The 13,281-nt window shown below is 42.3% G+C and overlaps 1 protein-coding gene across 1 annotated transcript in view; it reads left to right on the forward strand.

Moving 5' to 3' along the window:
* LOC118106041 (anoctamin-9) overlaps positions 1 to 13,281 on the forward strand; it is a 207,854-nt gene that overhangs the window by 78,047 nt on the left and 116,526 nt on the right. The window contains exons 14-16 of the mRNA XM_047339454.1: positions 7,527 to 7,691; positions 10,438 to 10,474; positions 10,745 to 10,856. Of these exons, the coding sequence (XP_047195410.1) occupies positions 7,527 to 7,691; positions 10,438 to 10,474; positions 10,745 to 10,856 (314 nt within the window). The remainder of the gene's footprint in view (positions 1 to 7,526; positions 7,692 to 10,437; positions 10,475 to 10,744; positions 10,857 to 13,281) is intronic.

Here is a 13,281-nt window from a genome sequence, read left to right on the forward strand (position 1 = left end):
AGATAAGAGGGGAAAGGTTATGGTAATGATGTGAACGAGTGCGAGGCCTTTAGTATCTACGAGTAGATATGCAAACTCCTCAACTCGTTTACTTTCCAATATGTTACAAATTGTTTTTTCTAATCAATGTTGTAAATACAGTTATTTTGCTGATGTTTTCAGTTACACGTGGCATCTATTGCACTTCTGTCCGTCCTGGGAGGGATCCCTCACATGTATTACATTTTACAATTTAACAATAAGAAGTCCCTTATTTATTAGTCCAGAAATGGGGAAATTTGTAATATTACAGCAGCAAAAAGACATCAGCAGTAGTAAGTAGAAACATAGATAGACTCTTTTCTTTTCAGACTCCCAGACTTAACTTGCACTTTTCTGACCGCAATTCAAAAAACTCACTTTGATCGTGTGCCTAGACTATATATAGATCGCGTGCGGCAAAGACTAAACCATTTGTTTGCAGGGGTGAGAGAGGTGATATCAGGAAGCCTATTTGGATACAAATTTCAGTAAATCAATCGATTTAATTAGCCAGTTTGCACCATTTTCCTTTTAGAAATTAAATTAATAAGATTAATTAAAACATTTTAATAAAAAAAAATCATTCAGGCGTTTTAAGGTCCCCCTTCCCCTTTGGGGTCATGGGAAGTCAGTTACACTTTTCACCCCACTATGACGCCCCTGACCAGGGGGGACAACACACTAGACAAAGTCTACTCAAACATCAAGAAAGGTTTTAGATCAACAGTACTACCCCACTTAGGCCAGTCAGACCACTTATCCATACTTCTGACACCAGCATACACCCCCCTCAGAAAACAAGCTCAACCCACCACAAAGACTGTTCAGACCTGGCCCAAAGGTGCATCTGCTCAGCTTGATTGCTTTGAAAGGACCAATTGGGTCATTTTTGAGGACCAAGACCTGGAGCAATACACATCATTAAGAACTGTGTTGATAATGTCACTGTCAACAAAGTTATCTGGGTGTACCCCAACCAGAAACCTTGAATGACAAAGGAAGTTAAATCTCTCCTCAAACACCGGGACACAGCCTTCAGATCTGGCGACAGATCCCTGTACAGCACTGCCAGAGCCAACCTGAAGAGAGGCATCAGGTAGCAAAAGCAGACGATAAAAACAAGTTCAAAGACCACTTCAACACCAACAACCCACGACGCATCTGGCAGGGGATCCAGCAAATCACCAACTGCAGGAGCAGCAGCCCAACGGTTGATGGCGACGCCTCGCTGGCAGAGGAGCTTAACTGTTTCTTTGCTCGCTTTGAGGTGAAGTCAACAGGGACTAATTCAATCCCCCCCATCAGCCTCAAACTGCCTCACCCTCACTCTGCAGGAGCATGATGTGAGGCGTGTGCTCAGAGCCATGAACCCATGGAAAGCTGCCGGCACTGATCGCGTGACAGGAAGGGTCCTGAAGGAATGTGCGGACCAGCTCTCCAAGGTCTTCACAAAAATCTTCAACCTGTCACTGAGCAAATCCATCATCCCACCTTGCCTGAAGTCTTCCACAATCATTCCACTGCCAAAGAAGATCGCCATCGGCAGGCTCAACCACTACCATCCAGTCGCACTCACTCCGGCCATCATGAAGTGCCTTGAGAGATTGGTTCTGCAACACATCAAAACATGCCTCCCACAGACTGTGGATCCAAACCAGTTTGCCTACAGAGCTAACAGGTCTACTGAAGACGCAATCACCACTGCTCTTCACACCGCAGTGACTCACCTCGAACACCAGGGGAGCTATGTGAGGATGCTATTCGTAGACTTCAGCTCTGCATTCAACACCGTCATCCCGGGAAGACTGGTCACAAAACTGAAAGACCTCGAACTCCCACCAACCACCTGCAATTGGATTAAAGACTTTTTGACAAACCACCCTCAGACTGTGATAATAGGCCCACACCTCTCCTCCACCCTCATCCTTAGCACCGGAGCCCCCCAGGGCCGTGTGCTGAGTCCCTCCTCTACTTCCTCTACACCCACAACTTCGTCCCCACCAGGCGTGGACTGGCCATCAGGACATTTCTAGGTGGCCTGACACTCGTTCTGGCCTGCCGACTTCAGAGCAACCTTCGAGCAAAGCGCGCTGCTCAGCGGACTTTGAGTGCACCGCAGCGCGCTGTGATGAACGCTGAACTCAGGCCCAATCAGAGTGTTCAGAGCGCAGCGTAGTGGAAAGCCCTGCGTGCCCGTGCACTGAACCCAGCAGAGATCTCAGTGCGAGCCGCGTTCTGAAAGTGACATCAGTCAAAATGGACCGCAGTCAGCAGCAGAAGAGGAAAGATGGAGCAGAGAGAGAGAGGATGTGAAAAAGAAAAGCCTTGGCTGCAGAAGCAGCAAAATACAGTAAAATTACAGACATGTTCGCCAGTAAGGGAGCAGCAGGTTAGTCAAAAACACTTAATAAAACAGACACACACGACATACTCAGTATAGCTAGCCAACTATCATTAAATAAGTTCCACTTTGTGGAAGCTAATGGAAATCCAGAAATGATTTTTAAAAATTGTGTTTGAAGTTTAAAAAAAGCTAAAAAGCTAAATCTTAGAATATGACAAGCTAACACAATCATTTAGTGATGGAGATACAATATTTTTCTAGTCCCAAATTTGACCAGGAATTCAGATTTTCAGTTTTATGGACTGTGCTGTATGTTAGGTCTTAGTGTTCCCTAAACTACAATATCAATGTTATTGTCTCTAGTCTTAAGCATATAAAAATAGGCATTGGGTGAATTTGAATAGCGGGCTAAACTGGACATCAGTGAGTGAAAGTTGTAATCTAAAACTTTACCTATTTACATTGTTGTAGGTTATGTTAAATCTCTCTCTCTCTCTCTGTGTGTGTGTCTGAAGTGTTTGATACTTTTGATATGCTTGATTCTTGAAAATAAATATGAGCATTTGAATATTTGAGCTGTATGTGCTATCAAATTTGATTGATCCGAATTTGAGGGTTCACCCAGAGCTATAGTATACCTTGAAAACTTAGTATTCAGATAGATTACTTGTTGGTCAGTCACATTTATTGGGGTATTTTGTAATATGCATAAATTTCCTCCCAGAGGCCAAATTCATGACTAGTCTGGTACCCATTACATCAACAGATAGGTTTAACCTTTATTTATGCCACCCCTTCAGCATTGCATCGCTCATCCAATGGAAGACTGTCCACTTTAACACCTTCTGGGCTCAGGGTCAATGTTTGGTCATGTTCATTTGATCTGACATAGATAAGTTCAGTCAATTAACAAAATTACAGTTATTGTCCCTATTTCCCATAATGTTATTCTTTTAGCTTTTCTATCCGTATGTCTTTGATGGCCCTTCATCTGGATCCGAGTCCTGCCCCTTCTGACTTTAAGTCCGGCTTGTGATTTCATCGTCTGTGTATGAGTTGCCCGTCTGGCAGCCAGTCTCTGGGATCACCTTTCTCCCTGTGGGCTTTGGATCCTCTAACTTCTCGTAGGCAGTGTCCCCTGACCCTTCCAGCCCAGGGTACGGCATTCGTCTGAATGCTTCAAGTGTTTTTTCTTGGTCGTCTGCTCTGCAGCAGAGGTTGAGATGGAACCAAACATTCTTACCTTTGACTTTCAAGCCCGTTGAGGTTGCTAAGACGACTTTATAGGGGCCTTCTCGTTTGGGTTGGTCCCACTTTCTTTTGCACACTTTTTTGGACACCTTCATGTGTCCCTATAAGATATGGTACAGGCTGGCACGTGCACACAGACATCAAAGGGGGCTTTTTTAAATAAATGAATATTATATTCCTGTTTGCGCACACAGCTTCCCTGTCAAACAAATATATTGATTGAATAAAAAATCTAAATATCAGGTCGGTACATTAGACTTTGTTAAGTTCCGATGCCTCTCTACCTTCCCTCCCTCCACGACTCCTGCGCAGTGGTGAACACTAGAGTTGTGAACATTTCTTAATTCCTAGATGCATCGCGACCCGGACAACTCTGTATCAATGCAGAGACAGAACATAATTTATTGATGTTGTTTTTAGCGATGTCTCACCACTGAGTAATTATAGTCACCGCTGCTTCAGGACCAGGAAAGAAGCACATTAAAGGTCATGTGTCAGAGTCTCCTGTTGGATTCTGCTTCCTCCACACAATCTCGCTGACCTGCGCTCACTTTACACTCTAACAATAATCACTGAACACAAGTTATTAGACAACGTACAGGACTGAGATACATGTTTAAACCTGCTACATCACATGATACATAACGTGACGAGCACAACCAGGACATCAGGGTTAAGACACAGCGCTGTGTTTTAACTTCATTGTTGCAGAAAAAGCGACGCACCGTTTATCCAGGAACAGAAATATGAGTAAGTGTGAGTGATTGGAAAACATCAAAGGAGCAGAGTCACTTGTTGACCATCGGAGTAATGTGCCTCAGTGCAGTGGTGCTGCCAAGGGGGGCCAGGTGGGGCCACCTTGATACAGTAAAGGCTATAATCAGAGTTTGTCCTTTAAAGCCTTAGGTGCAGCACACAAGTCTAAACTGAATGAATGTCAATCAGTGCGGAGAACACTGACCACTGTCATAGACTTACTGTTGTAGTCTTATTTTTGATTTGCAAAAATTATTTTACAGCACACTTGTAATAACAGTAATAGTCTAATATTTTTTAAAGCACTTTCTTAATAAAAAGAAATAGTTGACTGCTGAATCGTAATCGAAACGTGAAGCTATTGAAGGTGCACACCTCTAGTGAGCACAGAAGTCATCACTGTGTTGTCAGACAGGCAGCACCTCCCAGCTCCTGTCCCAGTTGTGTGGAGCTGAATGATGATGAACAAAAGACTAAGCTACCAGTGCCTCGAGTTTACAGCTAATTAGCCAAAAGACAAAAACAACTTATGTCTTGCTAATGTACATGCATGAGCTAATAGCTAAGCAATAGCTAATGTACTGCACTTAAGGGGAGACATTACAGGTGAATACAGTAAATCAGTACAGTGTATCTAATGATCTCATCACATTCACCACCTTGATATGCAAAGTAGACGTTAACTAATTAAAAGACGCTAATTTGCATACACATGTCAATTGGCACTGCAGGTGAATAGGATCAAATATTTTACTAAAACATCACCACAGAACTTTCCCGGTTATTGACTTACATCAAGACAGTATTTTCCCCTGGAATGTTATGTTTAGGGTTAGGGTTATGTTGCAGATTAGCTTGTTTGGTGAATTTAGAGAAATCTACAGATACAAACAGATAGAGGGTAGAACAAACACCATCTAAATGTGTATTTTTTGAAGTTTTCTTTCCATTAGAGTGAAAGAAGACATGGAAGCAAAATAGACCATAATATCAAAATTGACCAGTACATAAAAAAACAATGTTTTTGCCTGTAGTGTCCTGCCACAGTATCTGCATCATTTTGATTTAATAACTATTAATTCTACTAGTTTGTTGTTTGCTGATAGATCTTTATCAATCCATGATACAGACAGCCCTCCCTCAAATGTGAAAGGAGGGAATTATAGGTATACTGAAACTAAGTCCTTGTCACCAGATATTGAATGTGTGTTATTCTAAATATATACTAGAAACTATAGTAGCATAGAATACATGCACATTGTGGCATAGTTACCTTTGGTGTTCCCTGCTCTCGTGATAAACCTAGTGAATACTTAAGAAGAAATTGTCTCTGTGTGAACTGTTGAGTATTTAAAGGGGACATAGCATGCAAATTCCACTTTGTTAGTGCTTCTACAGGTTAATGTGGGTATCTGGCATGTCTACCAACCCAAAAACTCTGGGGAAAAAACACTCGCGCGTTTTGTTATAGTTCCTCTAAGTCAGAAACGTCATGCTTGAGCGACTCGATTGCGCTTCCTGGGTATTGTGTCGTAACAATACACTGGAAGTCTCCCTACATGGTCTTGGCTCCCGTCCCGTCCCGTCCCCCACACTCGTTACTTTCGGGTTTACACCGGAGGCTGCGAGGCAGCGCAGCGCCGTTCCCAAGCACGCAGCCGGGCTGTTCACACGGGACGAGCATTTCTCCGCTGGTCAGCCCGCGATTCACTCACATGTGGCATTTGTGTGGATCGCTGGGACTGGGAGGCTGCAGCAGCTGCTCGGGAGCGACCGCTCGCTCTCCCGTGCGTGAGCTGGAATTTGTGTCAGCGCCACACAGCCAACAGTGTGGAGGACTTCCGCAGTGTTCAGCGCTACTGTAACCCCCGAACCCCGACATTCAACGGGTACAACAACAAGCGGAGAAAGCAGAATCGCGGGCTGACCTTATATATACAGTCTATGGGGCTGACCAGCTGAGAAATGCTCGCCCGTGTGAACAGCCAGGCGGCTGCGCGCTTGAGAACGGCGCTGCGCTGCCTCGCAGCGGTCTTCCACACTGCCAGCTGTGTGGAAGACTTCCGCAGTGTTCAGCTCTACTGTATGCCGGGTTACAGTAGTTCCGCCGGGTTACAGTAGTTCCGCCGGGTTACAGTAGTTACGCCGGGGTACACCGGACGCGGAAGTGCCGCTGCGAGGCAGCGCAGCGCCGTTCTCCAGCACGCAGCCGCCTGGCTGTTCACACGGGACGAGCATTTCTCCGCTGGTCAGCCCCATAGACTGTACATATAAGGTCAGCCCGCGATTCTGCTTTCTCCGCTTGTTGTTGTACCCGTTGAATGTCGGGGTTCGGGGGTAAATGATGGTCTTCATAGCCCCCCCACCTCTCTTTCTCTCTCTGTCTGTCTGCTTGTGTGCTTGTAGTGGATGGGCAGAGGGGGACATTTAATTATGTGATTGGGAAAATTAAAACTCCAGGACAACAAGGGGAATACAAAGTATGGGATGCATATTTGATAATTTATATCATATAAAATATGTAATTTATATCGTTTAAAATCATGAGGGGGGAGGGGGGAGCTGGCTCATTAGCATTTAAAGGAACAGGCAGTCAAAACAGGTCGCTCTGTGGAGGGCTGTTTTATACAGGGTAAAAAGGGTGCTGTTTTATATGATCCTTGTGGTATTTTGACCAAAGTATGTTACAGACATTTCATTAAGACCCCAAGGAACCATATCAACTTGTGGTAAAATGGGCATGCTATGTCCCCTTTAACAATTGTGTTAGTGTTAAGGTATAAAAATAAATTGCTGTCTGAGATGTGCTACTATATTTAACTTCTTGTTTAAATTTTTAAATATTTTTTTTTTTATAATTATGAGAAGAGCCCTTTTTCTCAATTGAGTCTCTGCCCCCCAAAATGTCTGTACATGTCCCTGTACAGTCTTTGGTTACAACATTGTTGTCGGAGAACTCAGTGTTTCAGCCAGCATGTTTACTTAATCTCTGATGACATGTCATGGTCATTTTATGTTGTAGTTACAGTAAATAAAGTATATATATCTCCTTTAAATGATTTTATACTACAAAAGCACAAAAAAACATACTTTTAGGATTTATTTACAGCAGAAGAAGAGGCAGCATTTCAGTGTGTGTTTATTTGTGTTCCAGCTGATGCTCATCATCGGGCTTGCCCACCTTCTGGTTGTGTTTCGAGTGGTGGCCGCTGCCTTGTTGTCTGAGGGCAGCTGGGAGTTTATCAGAGACCACGCCAACACCGTTGCCATGATGCTGGGAGCTGTGCTGCACTATGTCACCATTCAGATCATGACTCGGGTACGTTTTCTTTGACAATATTCAAACCAAGGAAAATTAATAAAATATATTTTCTACCCTTCTCAACAAGAAGACTAATCACTGGTTATGGATTAACTATAATACAATGGTTAGAACATGTTAAATCAACCTAATTAGTTTGAAAAAGATCACAATGTGATTTACCGTATTCGCAAGTCTTAATAATGTTTTGGTTTTGTATTAAATCATCCTGATTATATTCAGGGATCCAGATTGGTAGGTGATTCTCAAGAGTGTATTTGTGAGTTTTGTGAACAACTTCAGGATCAGTTAATAGTCAGAGATGAGCCAGAAATCGTTGATGCTTTAAACTCATTTTCTATAAGATTACACAAATAACTTAGACGGCTCCAAAGACCAATCTCCATCCAGCAACTCTATACGCACACTCTGTGCTATGAAAAGCTGTGGAAGCTTGTCTGTTACCCTTCAAACCCTCATTAACTCTGTGGTGGAAAGTTTTGGGACATTAGATTGGTTAAACAATGTAATTTTCCTAAAATTGTATCAAATATTCATGGGCAGGATTCTGTTTTGTGAACAAAAAAGAAACCATGCATCAACATCCTGCAGCTCTGCTTTAGAGCGTCTACAGGGTTCACAAATATTTATCCAACTGAATTTGCACAATTCTTATCAATTGATTACAATTAAGGAGGGGAATTAGTGAAAGACAACATTTAACACCCCTATGGGCCAATTTGAGTACTGGAACATGCTGTTCCAGATTAGTCACAACCTTCTGACAGAAAACTGTTACCACATTTTGTGGGTTTGGCTTTTGCTTTATAGATGGGTTATCCAGAATTTCAGTTACTCCATCCTAGTCCAGACTCACTTCTTTAGTTACTAATTAATTACTGTTTGCTAAATCTCATGAGGCAGAGACGGCAGTTATCCCCCAGGTAACAGGCTCCAAATTACATCCATAGGCCTTTTTCTTAGAAAAAGGGGTGGTTGATTGTCAAGTGAGGCCCAAAACTTGAGACAAAGAGGAGAGACAAAACTAGGAGGAGAATTGAGGACTCTGGTCTGACACAATGTCTTGAAGGCCATGAAGCATGAATGCAAGAAGGACCAGGAGTTCTGCAGTCTTGGAGGTAGGAGATAACTTGGAAAAGCAGGAATGTACTACTTTAGAAAAATGAGCCACTCTTGCCAGGATGCTTGTGGTACCTTCAGATGGAGGCACACCGGTGACACAATCCACAGCAATATGGGACCAGTGGTGACTGAGAATAGGAAGGGGAAATAGAAGACCAGCTGGACATAAGAATTAAGTTGAGACATTAAGTGGCCAAGACCATCTCAATCTGCTGCTTTGTAGACTCATCATTCTGGTGTATTGTGGAAGGATGGTGTATGGTACTTTGTGCTGTCGCCCCAAGTTATAGTAAAATTTCCTGTTTAAAACAGAAAGACATGTCCTGAGAAAAGATGTTTTAAGTTTATACAGAGGTAACATTTAACCACAGTTACTCACAGAAATAAACAGCAAAAGAGATTTTATTGAAAATCAAAATCAAACAAGGAGGACTGAAGTATAATAACGGGAGAAATATAGGTGGAGAAAACATTTGAATTTATGATCATGATTTTGTGACTTTAAGTTCAATATGTTTGTTGTTCTCTGTGACTCCTGACTAGACAGATGTGACGGAATAGAAATCAGGAGCTCAGACAAATGTGAGATATACATCACTACTGGATCGTGTCAGTCGTGAGATTACAACATATGGTAATTTTATTTTATATTTGCGTGGGTGTGTCCACGTGCGACTACAATGTTGGGACACTTTAAATGATGCTGCTGCAATGAATTGTGGTACAACATTTTGTCATTTCTTTTTTATAAAAGATGGTCCGGTGTTGTCTATGCGAACAGCTAGGGTGCAATGAAGCTTCAGAGAATTCGAACAGCTGTTGTTATGGTGGCTGCTAAAATACTACCGTGTCATTTCACTCAGTTTAAAAGGTAATCAAAATGAACTATTCGATTTCACCCAGGGAAAAATCCTGGAGTCACAGCAGAACCATGACAGTTTCTACTAGAGGTTTGTAGGTAGTTGCAATCTCTGTAGCAAATTAAGGTTCGTAAGCTCAGCGGAGAGCCATACAGAGAGCTCTATAAACTAAAAAAATAGTAAGTAATGGATTTGTAGTACACATTTTTTGTTCATCTCATATATTATATTATAGAAAGGTGAAGTTAGTGCAAGTGGTAGCTGTCTTTTATCCTGTGTCCAGATGTGCCGATATAAAATAATTCTAAGTCTCAACTCAACATGATATGCAGTGATTTGACTAAACACGGCTAACAATATATGCTGGTTTGCTGCCTGTGTGTCAGCTAGAATGCCACTCCTGGAAAGTTACAAGAGTGTAACTGGCAAATGTACTGTAATATAATTTTGAACTTACTCTCCAACACTCCTCGACTATACAAGTACAGGACAGATGCACAATAAAACACATCTCTTAATTGTTAAATGTTTTCAGTTCATTCATTGTCAGCTGAACCTCACAGGCAACAAACATTCTTTCCAGTTTTTCAACTCACAGGAAGATCAGACCTCTGGGGAAACAGGAAGAGGGACACTTTAGAAGACCAGCTGTTATATGTGAATATAACACCTGGTCTTCTAAAGTGTGACCTACCAATAATGTATTAATCATAAAACATTTAATGTCTTTGTGTGTTTTGTTGTCTCTATTCCACCTGTAGGTAAACCGATGGATTTCTCTCAAGCTTTGTGACATGGGTGAGAATGAAGTTAGTTACTTTATTCACTATCTTGTGCTGGAAGTAGGCAACTAGTGAGTATACAATACAGTGCAATGCAAAAATAAAGAAATGATTGCAAATCCTGTTGTTTTCCCCATAAATGTTAAACAATTAAATCTGGAATATGTGAATACAAATCTGACTTGTTGGATTTTAGACCATACCAAATCATTATGCATCAGTTACATTATTGTACTTTTCTATATTCTGTGTGTGTGTGTTTGTGTGTTTATGTGTGGGTTTTCAGAGAAGACAAACTCGTTTGCTGCCACAGAGAGGAGCTTCACAGTTAAGATGTTCACCTTCCAGTTCTTCACCCTCTTCTCTTCACTCTTCTATGTGGCCTTCTTCCTGGGCAGGTAGACTACTCAGTCTGTAACTGCTGTTAATGTAGAGTATTATGTATTAACCACTGAACCACAAGGACATGAAAATATAATATACCAAAGAAAAATGTATCTGTCACTTATACACTGTATTCTGTGACCCCTCAGATTTTGTGACCTGTGGCAGTGCAGCAATAATTTGATCTTCAGTTTACATTAACTGATTCATCCAGAAAGATTAGCCATTTGTCAAATTAATATTATTTCCATCTCTTGTTTTTTTTCTCTAGCTGTAGCACATCCCTCCACCAGACTAGGTGATACAATCCATTTGTAGAGTCCATATACCTGAGATGACATGAGTTGGAATAAATGTGCCAACTGAGGGTTTCCAGTAGGGTGTCATAATGTAATAGGATTTTAGCAGATGTTAGCAGACATGACACCCTCTTCTAAGGCAGGCCCACCACAGGCTGATCAGGCCTGGGTTTGTCCCTAACATCTTGAGGTTGTGATGGAAATTTGACCTGTTGAGACTTCTGAAATAAAGAGATTAGAGAATCATAGTCTTTTAAGGATACCTTAGGAAGTTCAGACAATCATACAGCATGCGAAGAGCATTCTGCAGAGGGAATGACAAAGAAACAGTTGCAGGCGTGTGCTTTTTGTGCAGATGCAGTGAAGAGATGGGTGTGTGTGAAGAGTTGAACTGTGTGTGTGTGTTGTGTGTGTGTGTGTGTGTGTGTGTGTGTGTGTGTGAGAACTATGTGTGTGTGTGTGAGAACTATGTGTGTGTGTATGTATGTGAACTATGTGTGTGTGTATGTATGTGAACTATGTGTGTGAACTGAGTGAATAGTAAAATAAGACACAGACACATGCTGAAGGCCTCCTGGCCAAGCCAAAACCCAGACACAGGCTGAAGGATTCTTCGAGGTCTTGGTGGGAGGAGACAAGCCCAGTCAGATTTGTGGCTCTGATGTCATCTTAACAGTGTCACAAGGAGAAATAGTATGCATAAGCAGCGATAATATATAGTGTGGTATAATGGTAACATTTTCCATTACAAGGTCCAGCTGGGATGTTTCCTCCTGATCCAGAGCCTAGTGGTGGATGTTGAAACAAAACCCCTGCAGCCAACCTTAAGAGAGCAAACTATTTACCCCCAGCCATGTTGCTTTGCCTCAAATGCCATCTCCTCGTACCACAGCAGGGTACTGTTAATTCTATAAAGTGGACGACGCACAAGGTGTTGAACCAGAGTACCAGGTGTGGTCTTAGTGTAATGGTGACAATGTGTGATGGGACTGTAAGCCGCTGGCCCACATCCACCAGCATTTCCCAATTTTGGGCTTGCTCCAACTGACCACTCCTGGTCAGAGGACGAGGCCTTCTCTGTCCCTGTTCCCCTTCTCGGACAAAAAGTGTCCTTGGAACTGTGTTTGATGTTTTGGAAGGCAAGGCATTCTCTTTGCTTAGATTGTTGATGCCAGGCATTGAGTACTTGGTTGTGTCTCCACGTATACCTACCTTGGGAGAGACTTAGTTTAGAACCAGTGAGAATGTGTCTGAGGGTAGCTGGAGTTGAGCACGGCGGACAGGCTGGATCTTCATTCAGCCAGCGCTGGAGGTTTTTATGTTTTAAGACATTTAGAGGCAGAGTCAGGATTATATAAAATATTATCAGACACATGCAACATATGTCACACAGTACAGCCCTGATACTTCACCCTTCCACCATGCAGCCAAATCCAAAACAATTGAAGTAACTTGTGATCACGTAAAACAAAAAACAGAAAACGCCTCCATACTGCTCCTGTGGTCTCATCCAAGTGTCCATCAATCAATCAATCAATCAAATTTTATTTGTATAGCCCATATTCACAAATCACAATTTGTCTCATAGGGCTTTAACATGGTGTGACATCCTCTGCCCTTAACCCTCAACAAGAGTAAGGAAAAACTACTTAAAAACCCTTTTAACAGAGTAAAAACAACGTAGAAACCTCAGAGAGAGCCACATGTGAGGGATCCCTCTCCCAGGACGGACAGAAGTGCAATGGATGTCAAGTGTAAAGGAGATAAGCCCCGGCATTCAAATTCGACTCGCAACAGCGTCATTTACACCATATTTTAAGCCTAAATTTCTGCTACCGGAAGTAGCAATGCTAGTCAAAGTAGCTATGCTACCGCACACCCCGCGCACGCCCTTGGGTGAGAGCTTGTGTGCGGTGTGCGTATTCGAGCTTGAATGCAGCTTCAGAGGAGGATATCAGAGGACATTTAGGCTAGAAACATGGTATAAATTACGCTGTTTCGAGTTGAATATGACTGTCGGGGTTTACGGACACTTATGTTTTTTGTCTGTTTTTTTTTTTTCATTTAAAGAAGGAGTCACCAGTTACTTCAATTGTATTGGATTTGGCTGCAATGCTGTTTACCCCTGAAACTCAAACAC

Source organism: Hippoglossus stenolepis, chromosome 1 (assembly GCF_022539355.2).
Source record: "Hippoglossus stenolepis isolate QCI-W04-F060 chromosome 1, HSTE1.2, whole genome shotgun sequence".
Classification (NCBI taxonomy): Eukaryota; Metazoa; Chordata; class Actinopteri; order Pleuronectiformes; family Pleuronectidae; genus Hippoglossus; species Hippoglossus stenolepis.